Below are 22,056 nucleotides of genomic sequence, written 5' to 3' on the forward strand. Positions count from 1 at the left end.
TGGTTTCATGCGGCCTCAGAACGAGACAGCTGGAGGTCACTCACGAAGGCCGCGGGTTACACATTTGAGACCAAAAGAAAATTCTGTCGAGAACAAACGCAGACGGCGAAAAGAAAATCTAAATCGACCACCTGCGAACAATGATTATGCCCTGGATGTGGCAAAATGTGTAGGTCACAGCTGGGGCTGCGCAGCCACTGGAAATACTGCACTCCTCACTAATCCTCGGACTCGAAGACAAGCCTTATTATTATTATTTTTTATCTTATATATATATATATATATGCCCTTCAATGTAAAGGCACTAAGTCTATTATTGAACAGCTATATCTGGCATTAATGTTTTCTGCTCCCGTTGAGATTGAGTCGATAAAATTTTTTAATCCATTTTGTATCATTTTTTTTACTTTACTATTATATATATATATATATATATATATATAGGTTGGAGTCAGTCACATTTTTGTGAGATGGCCATATGGATTTTTTTTTTAAAGTTAGTGGTCATTCTTTTAGAATCTTCTATTAGCATTCGGTCGGAACAACCGGTTGATTCGATAAACCGGTGGTCAGATTAACCGGATTTGTCTGTACTTTAAAAAAAAACAAACCTCCTTTTCCTTACAGAAGTAAATGTAAGAGTGATTTTAATTTTGTCTGAATCGCCAGGAACAAAAGTAGAATCTTTAAATGTCTCTTCTCTAAATACAAATGTCTTTGATTGAACAAGAGACTGCCATGAAAAATGTGTTAACTTTTTTTTGTATGGATGAAGCCTAATGAAGGCTTATGTAGTGATCATGATCCACTGTTGAAGCACTGGATGTCAAAGATGACCGTCCCCAACAAAGAACTTGAAAGGCGAACCAATAATTTGAGAAGTAAGACAGCGAGTACCACGCCTCGGGCCTTCACTGCTTGGTTTGAAAGGAACAAGTAGACGAGTCTTCAGAAGAATCATTTTGTAAAAACTTTCTTTAATGACCAGATGCTAAAGTCCTGTCTACATCTATGCATTACTTTAGCCTTTGTTGGAGTTAACTCTTTGTGCTTGAACTAGTGCTGGAAGTGTTGAACTAACAATGTGTTGACTCCGTCTGTCTGCACTGACCGTAATAAGTGAGAACTTGACACAATTATTTTTGGCTTTTAACCAAATGTGTCTATGTCTAGGATGCCATTGGGAAAGTCGAGGGATCAATAAATATAGTTCTATATGTACAAAAACGTGATCAGATTCTTGAACGCTGTGTGTATTTAATAGCAACTTCTGAAATCAATAATTGAATTATGTTGTTGTTTTTTATTCTACTTCGTATGTTCAGAATTTTTTTTCCTTCTGGGTATTCCTTCAAACTTGAAGATTATTACTTACTAGTGTAACTAGGCCAAATATCTTCAAGACGGAGGGGGTTCGAGCCCTGACATGCGAGATGACAGTCCAGAAAACGCAGCACATGACCAGGCTGTAGTAGATCTTATTTGTTTAATACAAAAGTGGTAGAAAAAAAAATAACGTCTGCAATAGTTTTCTTCTGTTTCTCATTCTACTGACGTTGGAAGGTTCAGATCAATGGCTCAGTGGTTTCCAGAGCAGGCAGTTCTCCATACTGTTTGCAACGATGTTCTGGGGTTAGAATTGTTCGGGCGACTTGATCAAGGACATGGTCAACATCCTCTGATGGCACTCCTGGTGTTTCGATGCTATAATGATTAATTTGTAATGTACACATTCAATTGCAAATTCACATTTGAGAGAGTCTCAAATACTTAAAAGAGACTTTTGGAAAGCGCCTTTTTTAAAGTGGTTATCATTTCATCTAATGATCTCATGATGTAATGAATTGTTTGCGTTCTATTGTATTCTGTTGGAATACTTTGTTAAACTTACACTCGAATACATATTTTGTTTACAATACATAATTATCCTCAGCATTAAGCTCTGTTAGTCTGGGCGTCTGTTCATGAGTGAGTCATTTCTGTTGTCTATTTGTCTTGTGTGTTTCAAGTGTCAATTTTTTAATCTTTTTTTTTTTTGCTGGAAAACTCCCTTCCATTGGTCTACTTTGTAACAAAAGATAAGGTAACTCTGGAAGATGACCCGATATCTCACATCTGCAGAGCGTAGTAAAAAAACAAAATGATTGATTCTTCCTGAGTGAAAAAAGCAAGGGGGAGAAAACACATTCTGTGTGTGCCTTGCCAGTTTGACGGCTTGAATTAGAGGTCGAGTCTTGAAACATAGGATATATTTCATTCCTTTTTTTTTCCAATCCACATTTTTAATGTTTTGTTAATTACAGTTTGTTTTTTTCGTGTTCAATTAAAGGTCTAATTCAGTGTTTAGGATTATCGAGATGTGGTTGGGAGGATCAGATAGGCAGAGCTGATTTTACAGCTGGGAACATTGCATTGATTCAATGCCCTTGATAATCATAGAGTAATGACAGAGAAAAATGTCTAATGATACCTTTAGATTCAGTCACGACAGAGAAAAATGTCAAATGATACCTTTAGATTCTGCCACGACAGAGAAAAATGTATAATGATACCTTTAGATTCTGTCACGACAGAGAAAAGTGTCAAATGATACCTTTAGATTCAGTCACGACAGAGAAAAATGTTAAATGATACCTTTAGTTTCTGTCACGACAGAGAAAAGTGTCTAATGATACCTTTAGATTCTGTCACGACAGAAAAAGTGTCAAATGATACCTTTAGATTCTGTCACGACAGAGAAAAGTGTCTAATGATACCTTTAGATTCTGTCACGACAGAGAAAAGTGTCTAATGATACCTTTAGATTCTGTCACGACAGAGAAAAGTGTCAAATGATACCTTTAGATTCAGCCACGACAGAGAAAAATGTCAAATGATACCTTTAGTTTCTGTCACGACAGAGAAAGTGTCAAATGATACCTTTAGTTTCTGTCACGACAGAGAAAAGTGTCTAATGATACCTTTAGATTCTGTCACGACAGAGAAAAGTGTCAAATGATACCTTTAGATTCTGTCACGACAGAGAAAAGTGTCTAATGATACCTTTAGATTCTGTCACGACAGAGAAGAGTGTCTAATGATACATTTAGATTCAGCCACGACAGAGAAAAGTGTCTAATGATACCTTTAGATTCTGTCACGAGAGAAAAAACGTGTCAAATGATACTTAGATTCTGTCACAAAACAGAAAAACTTGATGACCGTATTATCGGTAAATCTATCGCTACGCTACATCTCTATCACAACATAACATCTCTTCCATTTCTCTCTCTTTCTGACTTACCCAGCGTACACTTTTAGAGAGCCCTATGAACCAGTACACCTGAATGCCTACAAGTTTCCTAGTGTCCTCTCCTGGTCCAAGATGAGCGCACATTTCTCTTTTCCTAGGGACACGAAGAGGACCAATCCTCGCCGTCCGCATACATGACGTGGGTAGGTTTGGTCAGTTACAGATAGGCCTGTTTCTTTCAGCCTTTTTGTTGGCTCGGGGCTCTTTCGGCCACTCTCCTTGCTTCGTAGCTCGTGACTTTGACACTCACGGCTTCACGCCATGAGGATCAATCGAGAGCTAGTGCTTCCCAGCCGTGAATGTTAGTGTCACAGATGCCATTATAGATTTATTTGTATATTTCACATTTAAAAGCTTGTGTGTAAATAGAAATATAAACCCTTGACTGAGCCTCAGGAATTACCCCACAAATCTAGATCCTTGACAGCGCCTCAGGTTTTACCCGAGACGTAATTACGATGTTGCAAATCTATTGGTTGATTTGAAAATAAATAAAGACATTTTTTAAAAGAGTTAGCGCCAGAGAATTGACGAGAGTAGAAAGAACGCCAGTGGATGAAAGAATTTCCTAGTATACATTCGCGTTTTCTAAGAGCTCTGATTTAAAGCCTTTGTAATATTATTTGTGCTTATTGATCTGTAATTTGTACATAAGCTGTACTTACGTTTTATATTTAAATAAAGTTCCAGAGTTGTGTTTTAACAAAGAATCTTTTATTGTGAATCCTAGATCGTCATTTATTCAACTATTTTAATTCAAGTAAAATCCCCGGCACCACAACACACGTTGTGACATCTGGCACTCCGACTAATAAAAGTTTATGAACAACTTCTAACGAAATTTATTCAAGATCTAGGACCAATTTCTAAACTCTTCAAAGGAACTTCATTCTTATTTAACGGAGGACAGAATTTCTGTGTTTAACAGGTCAGTTGGTTATCGATAATTCTTTTATAAAGATTTTCGTTAGAGTTACGTCTAACTCACGAAATCTATTATTATATGTAATTGGCAAAAGGAATAAGACCAATATACATAATAACTGGCATTATTAAAAGACCAGTAAATCAAATAACTGGCATTATAAAAAAGACCAGTAAAGCAAATAACTGGCATTATAGTCATTATAAAGAAGACCAGTAAATAATCATTTGTCTGGCACAAAGTAAACAGAAGACCAGATTTAACCAACTGTTAAACCAGAAAAAAAGTACTCGGCTCAATAGATCTATATATCGAAGCTTACGACTCCAGTGAAATACAATTTTACTGTCAAGCATTATTAGCAAATTGATGCTTCAAGAACTTTGTCACTATATTATTATTATATCTGAGATAATGCCAAAATCCAGATATTGAACATTTTGCTCCAATACAAGAAACTAACAAAAAATTAAATATGGCTTCCGGTTCTAGAACACAACGACTCCTTGAATTGATGGAATTAGCAAAAGAGAAGCAAATTCCTAAGCCAGACCTGTGGGCAGAACGTCAAGAAGATAAAGAAGCAGAAAAACAAAGAGAATATCAAGCAAAAGAACATTGTAACATGACTTTAACAACAGACATAATAGGTGAAGCCATAGCTTTAGCAGAAAAACTCAATATTCCTTCACATGAACGAGAAAGATGGTTTGATAATAAATTAGCTGAGATAGACAGAGAAGATGACAAAAGACGGCAAGAAGAATTAAAACGAGAATTATTAAAATTGAAAAATACTGAATTCAAAGCTGAACAAAAGAATGATGCAACATTAACATTATTATACCAGGAAGCTTCATTGGGATGCAGTGTGGCATATTTTGAAGATGGATTTCTCAAGAAGACTTCTTTTCACAAGTGCAATGTAATTGAACAAATATATGTACCACTAAAGTACAGAAAACAAATACTTGAAGCAAAGCATGAGTTTCATTACACCATACATAAGAGTGTAACAAGTACTAAGAAGAGAATTGCCAAAGAATATTATTGGCCTAGCTTGAACAAAGATGTCAAGAAATACATTAATAATTGTTCACATTGTCAACATGATTATTGTGAGAAGAAACAAACTCAAAAGAAAAGCAACATAACTAAAACAAAGAAGGAACCAGACTACAAAGTCAGAATTGACAACAATGAATCTATGAATTATGACTCAAGCAAATCTACAGGGACATCACTGCCTACTACATGTCCATACCTACCTGTTACTACATGTCCATCCCTACCTGCTACTAGTTCTACATGTCCATCCCTACCTGACAATACAAGCCCACCTCTACCAAGTACTTTTCCATCCCTAACCACTGATGATGACTTCATACATCAAGACTTGAATAAGACAGCATCTGCATCAAATACTATGGTATGCATTGAACATTTCTGCTACAATCAAGGCAAGTCTCATGAACCAGAACCAGAAGCAGATACTTATATTCAATCAACTTTGGCTATACCAGACAAAAGAAAAACTTTTCAACTTGACTCTACCACTCATACAAGTATTCCTCATCTGAAAGAATGTGAGTCAACTAAAGAAGCCATTACAACCAAGAACATTGAAAGTCAAAGAATATTACATGAACACATGAAATCAAGATATTTTGCTCAAGGAGATCAAGTCAATTTACTGTTACCAGATTGGAGTAACAAGCTGTTCTACAAATGGCAAGGTCCTTTTCACATCACCAGAAAGATTTCCAACCTGCTTTATGAAATCAATGTCAACAAGGTTACCAGAGTATTTCATGTTCATATGTTTGAACATTACCATGAAACAGATAATGAAGACATCAAAGCGGAAGTTGAATTTTTTCCAAGTTTAGCACCTATCCCTGAACAAGAAGAAGAAACGTCATCAACACCCATTCCTGAGATAGATGTTTCATTACCAGCATCAAATCAAATTGACATTCCAAAGGTAATCACTCTGGATGATATATCAACATCAAATCAATTTGACATTCCCAAGGTCATCACTCTGGATGACATAGCACTACAGAAAGTGAAGGACACTAAAGTGTTTCCAGACCATGCAGATTTCTTTACCGGTGTTTCTGAAACATTTCCAGTACTGCAATTTGAAAGCTACTCAGAGAGCAACAACATTGACAACACCAAGTTTCATCCTCCTTCTACTCAAGGGGCAACTTTTCTTCAGAAAGGAACAAATGAACTTCTTCAACATTGCTGTATTGACCGATTGAACTCAGACTTGTTCAGTCATTGCTCTATTGAACATTCTAATGCAAAGCATTCTGCTACCATTGTTCTACAGCGTCAAAGTTCATCAACCAGAAAATTGAGTTTTGGTTTCGGACAGTTCTTATTTTCACCAAACTCAAACGCGATTCAATCAGAAATTATCTGTGAGATCAATATGACATGGAGACAACAGCTTCATAAACTGAAAGACCTTTTCTTCAAGTTTAGAAAACAGACATACACATCCATGACGGCAATTCAGAAGGGTTCCGAACTTAACATTTCTATTTTACATATATACTATAGCATATTTAGTGTCACTTGATCCATTATCATTCATACTCGTCAAGGAAGAACATTATCCAGTTATATTTAATTAATAAATTAATTTGTCTACTCATTTTTCACAGGAGTTCTATATCAGGTTATGTTATATTTATTTCAGCACCAAACAACCCACTGAAGAAGGTCATTCATTCAAGATACTTTGTTTATTATGTTTCAGCATCTTTGCATATGACATGCATCAGACATCTTAATTTTTTAAATCATGCGCATTTTATTTCAGGCATTTTATTTCAGGTCGAATATTATTGCATATATCCTATTATAATAGTATAGATGCATGACAGACAATTGTAATTCTTCATTGCTTCACACATGTTAAGATTGATCACAATGAGTATTATTTTCTCAGAAGATTGTCATGTATTATCAATTTTTTTTTATCAATTTTTCATATGCAATATATTTTTCCATGTACACATTTTCACATTAGTATTAACCAAATGAGTTATAATGTCATAATTATTTTTTTATATTTCAAAATGATGACATTTTACATGTATTATTTTTACGCATTTCTATTACCATACAAATGCTAAATGGAGGGGGGGGGGTAATATGTCACAGATGCCATTATAGATTTATTTGTATATTTCACATTTAAAAGCTTGTGTGTAATTAGAAATATAAACCCTTGACTGGGCCTCAGGAATTACCCCACAAATCTAGATCCTTGACAGCGCCTCAGGTTTTACCCGAGACGTAATTACGATGTTGCAAATCTATTGGTTGATTTGAAAATAAATAAAGACATTTTTTAAAAGAGTTAGCGCCAGAGAATTGACGAGAGTAGAAAGAACGCCAGTGGATGAAAGAATTTCCTAGTATACAGTCGCGTTTTCTAAGAGCTCTGATTTAAAGCCTTTGTAATATTATTTGTGCTTATTGATCTGTAACTTGTACATAAGCTGTACTTACGTTTTATATTTAAATAAAGTTCCAGAGTTGTGTTTTAACAAAGAATCTTTTATTGTGAATCCTAGATCGTCATTTATTCAACTATTTTAATTCAAGTAAAATCCCCGGCACCACAACACACGTTGTGACATCTGGCACTCCGACTAATAAAAGTTTATGAACAACTTCTAACGAAATTTATTCAAGATCTAGGACCAATTTCTAAACTCTTCAAAGGAACTTCATTCTTATTTAACGGAGGACAGAATTTCTGTGTTTAACAGGTCAGTTGGTTATCGATAATTCTTTTATAAAGATTTTCGTTAGAGTTACGTCTAACTCACGAAATCTATTATTATATGTAATTGGCAAAAGGAATAAGACCAATATACATAATAACTGGCATTATTAAAAGACCAGTAAATCAAATAACTGGCATTATAAAAAAGACCAGTAAAGCAAATAACTGGCATTATAGTCATTATAAAGAAGACCAGTAAATAATCATTTGTCTGGCACAAAGTAAACAGAAGACCAGATTTAACCAACTGTTAAACCAGAAAAAAAGTACTCGGCTCAATAGATCTATATATCGAAGCTTACGACTCCAGTGAAATACAATTTTACTGTCAAGCATTATTAGCAAATTGATGCTTCAAGAACTTTGTCACTATATTATTATTATATCTGAGATAATGCCAAAATCCAGATATTGAACATTTTGCTCCAATACAAGAAACTAACAAAAAATTAAATATGGCTTCCGGTTCTAGAACACAACGACTCCTTGAATTGATGGAATTAGCAAAAGAGAAGCAAATTCCTAAGCCAGACCTGTGGGCAGAACGTCAAGAAGATAAAGAAGCAGAAAAACAAAGAGAATATCAAGCAAAAGAACATTGTAACATGACTTTAACAACAGACATAATAGGTGAAGCCATAGCTTTAGCAGAAAAACTCAATATTCCTTCACATGAACGAGAAAGATGGTTTGATAATAAATTAGCTGAGATAGACAGAGAAGATGACAAAAGACGGCAAGAAGAATTAAAACGAGAATTATTAAAATTGAAAAATACTGAATTCAAAGCTGAACAAAAGAATGATGCAACATTAACATTATTATACCAGGAAGCTTCATTGGGATGCAGTGTGGCATATTTTGAAGATGGATTTCTCAAGAAGACTTCTTTTCACAAGTGCAATGTAATTGAACAAATATATGTACCACTAAAGTACAGAAAACAAATACTTGAAGCAAAGCATGAGTTTCATTACACCATACATAAGAGTGTAACAAGTACTAAGAAGAGAATTGCCAAAGAATATTATTGGCCTAGCTTGAACAAAGATGTCAAGAAATACATTAATAATTGTTCACATTGTCAACATGATTATTGTGAGAAGAAACAAACTCAAAAGAAAAGCAACATAACTAAAACAAAGAAGGAACCAGACTACAAAGTCAGAATTGACAACAATGAATCTATGAATTATGACTCAAGCAAATCTACAGGGACATCACTGCCTACTACATGTCCATACCTACCTGTTACTACATGTCCATCCCTACCTGCTACTAGTTCTACATGTCCATCCCTACCTGACAATACAAGCCCACCTCTACCAAGTACTTTTCCATCCCTAACCACTGATGATGACTTCATACATCAAGACTTGAATAAGACAGCATCTGCATCAAATACTATGGTATGCATTGAACATTTCTGCTACAATCAAGGCAAGTCTCATGAACCAGAACCAGAAGCAGATACTTATATTCAATCAACTTTGGCTATACCAGACAAAAGAAAAACTTTTCAACTTGACTCTACCACTCATACAAGTATTCCTCATCTGAAAGAATGTGAGTCAACTAAAGAAGCCATTACAACCAAGAACATTGAAAGTCAAAGAATATTACATGAACACATGAAATCAAGATATTTTGCTCAAGGAGATCAAGTCAATTTACTGTTACCAGATTGGAGTAACAAGCTGTTCTACAAATGGCAAGGTCCTTTTCACATCACCAGAAAGATTTCCAACCTGCTTTATGAAATCAATGTCAACAAGGTTACCAGAGTATTTCATGTTCATATGTTTGAACATTACCATGAAACAGATAATGAAGACATCAAAGCGGAAGTTGAATTTTTTCCAAGTTTAGCACCTATCCCTGAACAAGAAGAAGAAACGTCATCAACACCCATTCCTGAGATAGATGTTTCATTACCAGCATCAAATCAAATTGACATTCCAAAGGTAATCACTCTGGATGATATATCAACATCAAATCAATTTGACATTCCCAAGGTCATCACTCTGGATGACATAGCACTACAGAAAGTGAAGGACACTAAAGTGTTTCCAGACCATGCAGATTTCTTTACCGGTGTTTCTGAAACATTTCCAGTACTGCAATTTGAAAGCTACTCAGAGAGCAACAACATTGACAACACCAAGTTTCATCCTCCTTCTACTCAAGGGGCAACTTTTCTTCAGAAAGGAACAAATGAACTTCTTCAACATTGCTGTATTGACCGATTGAACTCAGACTTGTTCAGTCATTGCTCTATTGAACATTCTAATGCAAAGCATTCTGCTACCATTGTTCTACAGCGTCAAAGTTCATCAACCAGAAAATTGAGTTTTGGTTTCGGACAGTTCTTATTTTCACCAAACTCAAACGCGATTCAATCAGAAATTATCTGTGAGATCAATATGACATGGAGACAACAGCTTCATAAACTGAAAGACCTTTTCTTCAAGTTTAGAAAACAGACATACACATCCATGACGGCAATTCAGAAGGGTTCCGAACTTAACATTTCTATTTTACATATATACTATAGCATATTTAGTGTCACTTGATCCATTATCATTCATACTCGTCAAGGAAGAACATTATCCAGTTATATTTAATTAATAAATTAATTTGTCTACTCATTTTTCACAGGAGTTCTATATCAGGTTATGTTATATTTATTTCAGCACCAAACAACCCACTGAAGAAGGTCATTCATTCAAGATACTTTGTTTATTATGTTTCAGCATCTTTGCATAAGTCATGCATCAGACATCTTAATTTTTTAAATCATGCGCATTTTATTTCAGGCATTTTATTTCAGGTCGAATATTATTGCATATATCCTATTATAATAGTATAGATGCATGACAGACAATTGTAATTCTTCATTGCTTCACACATGTTAAGATTGATCACAATGAGTATTATTTTCTCAGAAGATTGTCATGTATTATCAATTTTTTTTATCAATTTTTCATATGCAATATATTTTTCCATGTACACATTTTCACATTAGTATTAACCAAATGAGTTATAATGTCATAATTATTTTTTTATATTTCAAAATGATGACATTTTACATGTATTATTTTTACGCATTTCTATTACCATACAAATGCTAAATGGAGGGGGGGGGGTAATATGTCACAGATGCCATTATAGATTTATTTGTATATTTCACATTTAAAAGCTTGTGTGTAATTAGAAATATAAACCCTTGACTGGGCCTCAGGAATTACCCCACAAATCTAGATCCTTGACAGCGCCTCAGGTTTTACCCGAGACGTAATTACGATGTTGCAAATCTATTGGTTGATTTGAAAATAAATAAAGACATTTTTTAAAAGAGTTAGCGCCAGAGAATTGACGAGAGTAGAAAGAACGCCAGTGGATGAAAGAATTTCCTAGTATACAGTCGCGTTTTCTAAGAGCTCTGATTTAAAGCCTTTGTAATATTATTTGTGCTTATTGATCTGTAACTTGTACATAAGCTGTACTTACGTTTTATATTTAAATAAAGTTCCAGAGTTGTGTTTTAACAAAGAATCTTTTATTGTGAATCCTAGATCGTCATTTATTCAACTATTTTAATTCAAGTAAAATCCCCGGCACCACAACACACGTTGTGACAGTTAGTATCACACTCTTTGAAGGAGCTCTTAAGGGTGTCTTTAAAGCGCTTGTATTGACCCCCTGGGAGCGCTTTTATGCACACAGCTTCCCGTACAGAAGTCGAAGGCGAGGGTGGAAGAATTTAATCTTATTGATGTGGCGGGAATATAAGGTCCAGGACTTCGGCACTGTAGTAATGTTTCAGAATCTTAAGGTTATTGGTAAACTAGTATCTAATTAATAGCTGATCTTGCTTAAAAAGTATTTTCCCTTTCCGATTTTCATTCTAATTACCGGTATTTGACACACTAAAAATGAGACATGACAACATGACACAATAAATGACACAAAAAATGTCACATAATAGCATAACACACAATAAATGACACATAACACAATAAATGACACACGATAGACTGACACTGTAAAGGACACACGACCACATACAATGAATCACATTGTAAGTTTTGAATTGTATAATGTTTGCTTTGTTTCCTTCAGTCCTCGCTGCCGACTCATCCACTGACTTCGGAAGGAAAAGACTTGGTCTACAATCTCATTATATCTGGCATCCCAGAAATCAACAGGTCTATTATTGGTAAGGAGATTATGTTCTTGTTTCCTTGCTGCTTGCTCTCATTACTTTATGTAGTCCTCGTTAAGTCTATTTTTATCCGAGGTCTTGTCCCGAGGGTTGCTTCAAACAGTTGGTTCCGTACCAGCCACTGAGAAGGATTTCTCGATCAGGATTGTTTTCGTATCCTATTATTTTGGGCCAGCCTGTTGGCTAAACTGTGCACTTGTTCTGCACAAACAAATCATCTTCATCTGCACAGTGGTTTCCATGTTGCAAGGAAAATGACTAGTATGAAAGGTCAAAGGAGTTGCATTTTTTGAAAGTTTTGAACAACCGCATGGAGCTCACTGCTGGCTCTGAAGATCCACGCGAAGACAAGCCTTACTGTTATTATTTCTTAACGGTATTAAAATTGATTCTCAATTCAAGCTGTGACGCTGTTGGTTGCCACAATGGCAGGTTGACTATTGAATCTAGACTATGCCGACTTGTTTGGTTTGTTACATATTATAACCTATGCCCTGTGTTAAGCAAATCTTTTACAACATTTGTATGTAAATCATAATCACAAGTGAAAGCGGATGTAGTGGAGGTTTGCACAATCAACTAATCAAGGTCAAGGACGCCAAATTGAACTACAAAGCTGCCAACTAAATAAAAGCTGCAAGACGGAAGAGCTTTAAAATTTGATTCCGCAATGCAATAAAGTGTATACCAGTACACATAGTTTCATGAAACATCTTATAAAAAAAAAACACTTCCTTTAGTTTGTACACTGGAGACACCATGTGTTATTTTCTCCTTTTTTTCTATTTTTGTACAATTTTAGAAGTTGTGAAAGTAAAATGGAGGTAGATTGCTTCCCCTTTGGACTATCTTGAACTCTTGCACTGAATCAAACCAAACTCACTGGGAGCACCATCTGTCTCACTCAAACTCACATTAAAGGGAGCACTATGGACTCTCACTAGAACCTAAACATACGTAAAACGGTAAAGCACTCCTTTCAGATGTTACTATCTACTGGGCAAATGATGTAAAGGTCATCTGTTTCTGCGGCCCAAGGTTAACAAATGTGTCATGTGGCCAGCTCAACCTTTTTTTTAAATTCCCAAACTTAAGTCATTTACCCATTTGAGTTGAGTGAATACAGAGGCGTCTTAAGAAGTCTGGAATTTATAAGCCCAGTCTTCACTGAGATTCCAACCAGTTTAGAAGCCAAGCCCTTTACCACTCAGTCACCATGCCCCCCCCCCTCCTGGAAGCTAAGCATACCTTCTTTTAAATGCACACTTAAAAAGCTGCCTGCCCACTGATTCTCCATACCTATTATGGCTTTATAATTACCTTGTTTGATTTACAGGCTTTTGTCAAGACGTGCCAGGGTTTGCCACTCTTGCCAAGGGAGACAAAGAACTTCTCATCAAGAGAGGCTACTATGATATATGGATAGTGAGTAATAGTGTTTTGTTAATTGACACCCAAGTTAAAAGTGAAAGTCTTTTCATCTTTTCAAACTTTAGACCTTCATGTTAAGCTTAGCTGTAATCATGAGAGAAGCTCTTAGGATACTTTTTTTCTTCTTAAACTGTTAGGTAGAGTTGAGCCATCGGCTCTTGGAACTCTAGGCCAGCAAAAGTGAACAAGAGCTCCCTCTCACCGGCCAGTATGAAAATAGTGTTACACTGTTTTGTCTGGCGGGCGGGTCAGACTCGCGGTCAGAGGCCGCGTAAAGATTTACTAAGACCCCCGCCATTTTTCTTTTCTATACCAGGCTAATCAAGCGGGACACGCCATTTATTATTATGTAACGGCCCCTTGCAGAACAGAGGCTTGATTGTGACAAGGTTGTGGGAGCTTTTTTACAACTCCGCGCAGTGCAATGAGGATGCTCTCGCACCCCCTTAGGCACCCCCACAGGAGACTTGTTTTGCTACCCTTTAGCCTAATCGTTTCCTCCTACGATCGTTTCCACCTGGGCGCCTCTATGAGGCAGGGTAGCATGCCCGGGCTCTTAGGATACAATAAACTCTAATTATGTTAAGCTTAGCTCCAATCACAAGAAAATCAGTTAGGATACAATAAACTCTAATTATGTTAAAATTACCTCTTTTCATGAAAAGTTCTAATCATGATAAGATAACCTATAATCATTCTAAGGTAAGGTTTATTCAGGATAAACACTAGTTATGAAAAAAATCTAAGTGTAAGATAGTTGTAGTCATAAAATAGGCTTTAATCACAATAAGATAATTTCTAGTTATAAGATAAGCTTTAATCAAAATAAGCTCTAATCCCGATAAGACAATTTCTAGTTATGACTTAATAACCTCTAATCATGATATCTTCTATTTCTGTTAAGATAAGATGTAATTATAAGATAGCCTCTAATCCTGATAAACTCTAATCATAATAAGATAAATTCTAATTATAAGATAAGCTGTAATCATTATGCCTTATTATACCTACACCCTGCTTCGACACCTGACTCAAGGAGAGTTGTGCTTACTGAGCGTCTAAAGGCAGCACGGAAAACCTTCTCCTAGATACCCCCTCCCCATACACACACACACTGGTCCTCAACTGAGATTGCTCTGAACATGCTATAAGCTTGATAGTAGCGCTATAGAAAAGCTCTTTGGTTTTACAAAGTTTTTGATAATCCAACAGGCATCACTGTTTGTTAAATATCAGACTATTGAGATTCAAATATTCTCTATAATCAGAAAATAATGTCATGCAATCAAGTCTGCAAAGAGTGATCAGTGTTTGGGGCTAGGTTATGAACCTGTGGCTCTGAAATGAACTAAAGGCTCATATAGTGTTTATTATAACATTCAAGTGCTGTGCCAGGAGTCATTGCAACCTCCTGCTCAATACCCCCCCCCACTTACACACTTCAAATATTTTCTTATTCTAGTGAAGTAGGACCAATGCCTTTGGACAGCTAAAACTTATTCTGCTGCTCTCATTAGCCATAATGATTCAAATTTATGTGTTGAGTAAATAGTGAGAAATGTTGTTTTTGTATTAATGTCATTTTAAAAAATTGAAGTTCCACTTTTTGACCTTGCAATTTATAGGGCAGATGATGTAAAGGTCCTCTGTTTCTGCGGCCCATGGTTAGCGAGGGTGTCATATGTCCAGCACAATGACCAACTTTTCCCCAACTAAGGTCATTAGAGCTGGGTGGGTGTCAGGTCTTTGTTGAATGAAATTACTGAATTATTATTATGTATTAATGTGTCTAGATATTACAGTAATTTTGAATTACAAATGTGTGTTTTAAATTATAATTACTTAAAAACTTGTAATATTTTAGGCCCAAGTTCAGCCCGACAGTCACACCATACACACTCTGTTATACATAAATTAATAAACGAGCTGTATGATGATTTTAATAAAATTATGAATTTAATCTAATAATATATTTACAATGAACTGATATATGAATAATAATAATGATATAAATAACAGTAGATACATAATATGATGTAGCCTAATATGATCCAGTTCACTTAGTAAAAACAAACTTGACCGTCAGACAGACTAACTGAGATGAAGACCTGAGTCTAACACTTAGACTTGACACTGAGTCTAACACTGAGACAGACCAACTGAGATGAAGACCTCAGTCCTGTAGACTAAAGCTGAAATCTCAATATTGACAACTGAGACTGAAAACTGAGACTTGACACTGAGTTTAACACTGAGTCTTGACACTGAGACTTGACACTGAGACTGACACTAAGTCTTGACACTGAGACTTGACACTGAGACTGACACTGAGTCTTGACACTGAGACCCTATAGAATGATAAAAGAACGAATTCTTCTAATCTTCCAGTCTAATTATAAAAATACAAATATGATCGAATCCAATTACAAACAACTATATAATTATAATGTGAAAATAAAACTCACCCTCAACAGGGGTCAAGATAATCCAATAAGAATATATCCAAGGAACAATGATAAGACTATTCAGTATCAGATCCAAGGAGAAATTCCAAATGCGACTTGTCTCTTCAACACAAGATGGAGAGAATGAAACAGACGATTTATGACGAAAGTCATAACACGCACTCACTCTACGTCACAAGAAATAATGACTAAGCAACAAGGGGAGATCATTCCCCTAGCCTACACAAGAAACTAGAAATAAACTCAGATGACGTCATCAACTAGTGATGAACACTGCGCTAAGCAACCAATTCAATAAGACAGTGGGATCAGAAGTGCCCTAAAGATCTTGACATTAAAAATCTATGATTAGAACCCAGTAACCTTGGTTCAGAAGCCAAGTGCTTTACCACTCAGCCAGCACACACCTCCTAATGTCATATTACAATCTCATAAAGAGCTCAATATGGATCACTTTGCAGCAAAGTTTTGGTTTGAAGTTACAGTGAAATTTTGGAATCTAAATATGAACACACTCCACATTTGTATTTTAATGCATAATTGTATTAAAAGTTGCATCCAAATGTTAGCTTATCATTGTATACAAAGTCTTTTTTATAATCGTGAATAAATACTTTGCTTTTAAATAACAGTGAACATTTCATTTATAATTAAATAGGATTATATTGCTTGGTAAACCAGTAACACAGACTAAAAACGCAAAATACCTAGGTGTTATAATAAATGAAAAACTGTCATGGAATCCCCATATTGATGAAACTATCAAAAAATCAAACAAAGCATTAGGGTTTATTAAAGTAAATTATTATAAATCAAATAAGAACATAAAACTGAAATGTTACTTAACCTTGGTTAGGCCAATAATAGAATGTGCATCCTCTGTTTGGGACCCCTCAACTCAAAAAAACATTAAGAAACTGGATCAGTCACAAAATAGAGCAGTGAGATTCATAACACACGAATATTCACATTTGACTACAATAACACCTTTAGTAAAATCACTAAATTTGGAAAGCCTTCAGGAGAAAAGACTCAAAAGTAAATTACCAATTATACATAAAACACGGAACCATAATCTTCAAATACAAAAACAAAATTTAATAAAATACTCAGAAAGACACAAGGATAAAGGCACATTCCTCATCCCATATGCTAGGACAAATTTGTACAAATGCTCCTTATTCCTTATTGCTATTAGAGCATGGAATGGGTTGCCTGAGCTAGCCAGGAAAACCAGTGACTTGGCAGAATTTGAGTCGTTGGTTAACATGCATGACTAAATGCATGACGCGTAGGACGTAATCATCTTCTTTTTTGAATTAACGTCTGTATTATATAAGATAAGATAAGTCTGATTTAAAAAATAATCATTTTGCTTAGAGACAGAGTTGTCCATTGCTGAGACTAAAATCAAAGTATTGACTTTAGAGCCAAACTGGTTAGGATGATTCAATAGTCTAAGCCCTACAGTATTGATTTATTTGAACTCTTGTGTCAGACAGCATTCAATTACATAGTATTTAAAACCAAGGGAAAATATATTGCTCTAGGGTTGACTCAGCTGGACAAGTTTCTGATTTCTGTTATGCTTTAACCTGAGAAGCAGAATCAATTTTTTTTTTCGAGGCATAGATTTCAGTTCAGTTTTTCTTTGTTACTGAAAAACAAAAAAAATAATTTTAAAAGTGTCTTTGAGATTCTAAATGTGTATGTGTTGTGGAATAGATTATTTTATGGCTTGGATTATGAAGCCAAATAGATATAGAGACAACATAAAGCCCATAAAATGCAGCCAATTAAAAGAAAATATTCAGAAAGACACAGTATCATTGTTGTTATTCCTTAAGCTAAAACATTTATTTTGGACATTTGAATTAAATTAAATTTTGTAATGTTGAAAAGTTTTGCAGATTCATTTTTTTTAAATGTGTATATGGTCTGTTACATTATCCTAAAGCCTGAAGTCCACAGTGTGTTTGAAAACAAGCTATATTAATGTTACTATTATTTTTTATTTCTTGTGTCACATTGACCAGCTGTGTCAAACATCTAGACATTCTTTATAAAAACAAATTACTCTCTTCTTAAAAATGTGATACATTTATTCTGTTTAAACAATGAGTACAGAACTTTTTTTTTTTTATTCATGCATATATTCTGAAAAAACAATTTTTGATTTCTCAATTCTCTATCTTTAGATTTTCTAAACTCCTCAAGCAATCCTTAGCACATCCATTGTTTAGACCCATATTTAACACTCTTAGTAGTCTTAGTATCATTTCTATAATTGCTGGAAATCAAATTTGAATTTCTAAAAATTATGAATGCTCCACTTTCTTGTCACTATTTGACCTCTTGTGGACCTGTTACTGCCTAAAGTGCCTTAAAAATGTCAATGCCTCTTCTCACTAGATGACCAACAGCAAACTTTTCTATGACAATGAGAGCTACCTCCAGCTGGTGGATGGCACATTTTACACCCGGGCATGGATGGAGAAAATTCTGAGCCCTAGTATTGTGGACAAGATTATCTCCTTCACCAACAAGTTCAACAAACTAGAGTTAAGCAACTTGGAGTTGGCAATCTTGTGTGCCATACAGCTGACAGCTTCAGGCCATGGTATGTAGATTGGACCTAGTCAATAATGTAGATTGGACCTGGTCAATAATGAAGATTGGACTTAATCAATAATGTAGATAGGGCCTGTGGTTATTAGTATTAATTATGTGGGTTACAGTCTATTTATCATCATTTCCTATACATTCATAAATACTGTAAATATTTATGAAAATGTATTTTATTTATATGATTTATTAATGAATCAAGAAGAGAATTTCAAACAGAGAAATGTTAAAATAACTGAAGTCAAAAACTTATGAAGGAAAAAAATATGGGCAAGTAATTGAAAGTGTTGTTGTGAAGTAGACTTAACTAAATCTATCACAATGTGAAGTTTATTTACACTAAGAGTAGTGAAGGGTGTGATGACTATAATTACTAAGTAAGCTTTGTAATTTGTTTGTGTTGTGATGTTTTTATTGTGTTGGTGTGATGTAGTGTTGTGTTTTTTCTGTTTCTGGCAATTATTATTGGCAAGTATTATGTGTGATGTTTTTCTTGTGTTGAAATGATGTATTGTGTTAGTATGTTTGTCTTGTGCTGGTATGATGTTTTATATTGTGATGTTTGTCTTGTGTTGATATGATATATTGTGTTGAGATGTTTGTCTTGTGTTGATATGATGTAGTGTTGTGATGTTTTTCTTGTGTTGATATGATATATTGTGTTGAGATGTTTGTCTTGTATTGATATGATGTAGTGTTGTGACGTTTTTTGTGTTGATATGATGTATTGTGTTGGGATTTCTTTTTTGTGATAATATGGTGTGTTTTGTTGTGATGTTTTTGTGTTGTAGATAATTTAGAGTATCTCAGGAAAAGATGATAACATTCTATTTCAAATCTATGCACATCAGTTGGGTGTTATTTAAGATGAGGGTTTTATCTGGGGACCATTGTAACGACTTTGAATCACTTACCCTGTGACCATTGTAACGACTTTGAATCACTTACCCTGTGACCATTGTAACGACTTTGAATCACTAACCCTGTGACCATTGTAACGACTTTGAATCACTTACCCTGTGACCATTATAATGACTTTGAATCACTTACCCTGTGACCATTGTAACGACTTTGAATCACTTACCCTGTGACCATTATAATGACTTTGAATCACTTACCCTGTGACCATTATAATGACTTTGAATCACTTACCCTGTGACCATTGTAACGACTTTGAATCACTTACCCTGTGACCATTGTAATGACTTTGAATCACTTACCCTGTGACCATTGTAACGACTTTGAATCACTTACCCTGTGACCATTGTAACGACTTTGAATCACTTACCCTGTGACCATTATAATGACTTTGAATCACTTACCCTGTGACCATTGTAACGACTTTGAATCACTTACCCTGTGACCATTGTAACAACTTTGAATCACTTACCCTGTGACCATTATAATGACTTTGAATCACTTACCCTGTGACCATTGTAACGACTTTGAATCACTTACCCTGTGACCATTATAATGACTTTGAATCACTTACCCTGTGACCATTATAATGACTTTGAATCACTTACCCTGTGACCATTGTAACGACTTTGAATCACTTACCCTGTGACCATTGTAATGACTTTGAATCACTTACCCTGTGACCATTATAATGACTTTGAATCACTTACCCTGTGACCATTGTAACGACTTTGAATCACTTACCCTGTGACCATTGTAATGACTTTGAATCACTTACCCTGTGACCATTGTAACGACTTTGAATCACTTACCCTGTGACCATTGTAACGACTTTGAATCACTTACCCTGTGACCATTATAATGACTTTGAATCACTTACCCTGTGACCATTGTAACGACTTTGAATCACTTACCCTGTGACCATTGTAACGACTTTGAATCACTTACCCTGTGACCATTATAATGACTTTGAATCACTTACCCTGTGACCATTGTAACGACTTTGAATCACTTACCCTGTGACCATTTTAATGACTTTGAATCACTTACCCTGTGGCCATTGTAACGACTTTGAATCACTTACCCTGTGACCATTGTAACAACTTTGAATCACTTACCCTGTGACCATTGTAACGACTTTGAATCACTTACCCTGTGACCATTATAATGACTTTGAATCACTTACCCTGTGAACATTATAATGACTTTGAATCACTTACCCTGTGACCATTGTAATGACTTTGAATCACTTACCCTGTGACCATTGTTGTTTGTTGATCCTATTGTATAACTTAGAAGCAGCTTCTTTTTCCCAACATAGTGCATAGTTGTTACACTTAGTGACAAGAATCTGCATAAGGAAATAAAATGCAAAAATGAAAATTAATAACTTTGTGTTCAGAATCTTTAGAGTTTGAGAGAGCAGAAAGCATCCAACAGGTCAATGGTTATTATCTTGATTTGCTGGTTGAGGAAGTGTCCAAGAGGCGGCCTGCTTACTGCTCAAGAATACTTCTTGATTTGTTTCGATTGCTGCCAGACTTGATAGAATTGAACAGGTTACAGAGAGAAATAATAGCCAGCATGTCAACTGAAGGTTGCCCAGGTAATTATTGGTTGTTTATGTGGTGTCATTAATCATGAATAGAAAGAGATCCCTGTTTTGAGAGATAACAAATATGTCTTCATCTTCATAGGTTAATGAGTATCCTAGTACAACATTTGTATTTTTTAATGTCCAGTTATCTTTTGTAATTTCTTTGTGGTTATAAATTCATATTTAAGTTTAAATCAAGCACTACAGATATTTAATAAATTATTATATTTTGTCAAAAAGATCTTCAGAGAAGGCATTACGATTCTATAGTCAGACATCTTTTTTTTTTTAAGTTACCATCATTCTTTTAATGTGCTTTGCTTGAACAAAGCTGCTACGAAATGTCTGCTGAACACAAAGATGATCTTACGACAATCAAGTTCATTTGAAATATTATGTTCTACTGCCTCAAATGTGTATCCTACCCCTCGTAAATTATTTGACCTATGTTCTTCTTATTTTGAGAAATAGTAGAGGCCAGGCAGAGAATGATTAGGGGTGCACATAATTTTTCACTAGTAAAAGTTTGAGAAACACTGTCCTTGCATTATTGTAATTGAATATCAAGTCTGTTGTTTAAAAATATCCCCGCTTGTCCCAGTTTATCTGGGTAAACTATGCACATGAAATAAATGTTTAAAAAACTGATCTCACTGTTTTGTCATTCAACCACTAAACAAGTCTGTTTCATTTCTTTTTTTTTTCTCTTTAAAGCAAACAAACTTGTCTGATAGTATCTTGTGACACCAAGGCCAATTCTTTGAATA

At 35.1% G+C, this 22,056-nt stretch overlaps 3 protein-coding genes across 4 annotated transcripts in view; all 3 read left to right on the top strand.

Moving 5' to 3' along the window:
• LOC106071245 (uncharacterized) overlaps window positions 1-22,056 on the top strand; it is an 89,877-nt gene that overhangs the window by 59,643 nt on the left and 8,178 nt on the right. For both annotated transcript variants that reach the window (XM_056045149.1, XM_056045150.1), the window contains exons 6-9: window positions 12,151-12,247; window positions 13,590-13,678; window positions 18,562-18,769; window positions 21,095-21,298. In XM_056045149.1, the coding sequence (XP_055901124.1) occupies window positions 12,151-12,247; window positions 13,590-13,678; window positions 18,562-18,769; window positions 21,095-21,298 (598 nt within the window). The remainder of the gene's footprint in view (window positions 1-12,150; window positions 12,248-13,589; window positions 13,679-18,561; window positions 18,770-21,094; window positions 21,299-22,056) is intronic.
• Window positions 4,606-6,899, top strand: LOC129928833 (uncharacterized). Its single transcript, XM_056045151.1, has 2 exons — window positions 4,606-6,201; window positions 6,253-6,899. Exons 1-2 carry the CDS (start codon window positions 4,693-4,695, stop codon window positions 6,808-6,810), a joined length of 2,067 nt encoding a protein of 688 aa, XP_055901126.1. The 5' UTR covers window positions 4,606-4,692; the 3' UTR covers window positions 6,811-6,899.
• LOC129928834 (uncharacterized) lies at window positions 8,446-10,680 on the top strand. The gene is made up of 2 exons (XM_056045152.1): window positions 8,446-9,992; window positions 10,044-10,680. The coding sequence occupies exons 1-2, from the start codon at window positions 8,484-8,486 to the stop codon at window positions 10,599-10,601; spliced, it is 2,067 nt and encodes a 688-aa protein (XP_055901127.1). The 5' UTR covers window positions 8,446-8,483; the 3' UTR covers window positions 10,602-10,680.

The sequence above is a fragment of the Biomphalaria glabrata genome, chromosome 10 (assembly GCF_947242115.1).
Source record: "Biomphalaria glabrata chromosome 10, xgBioGlab47.1, whole genome shotgun sequence".
NCBI classification, from domain to species: domain Eukaryota; kingdom Metazoa; phylum Mollusca; class Gastropoda; family Planorbidae; genus Biomphalaria; species Biomphalaria glabrata.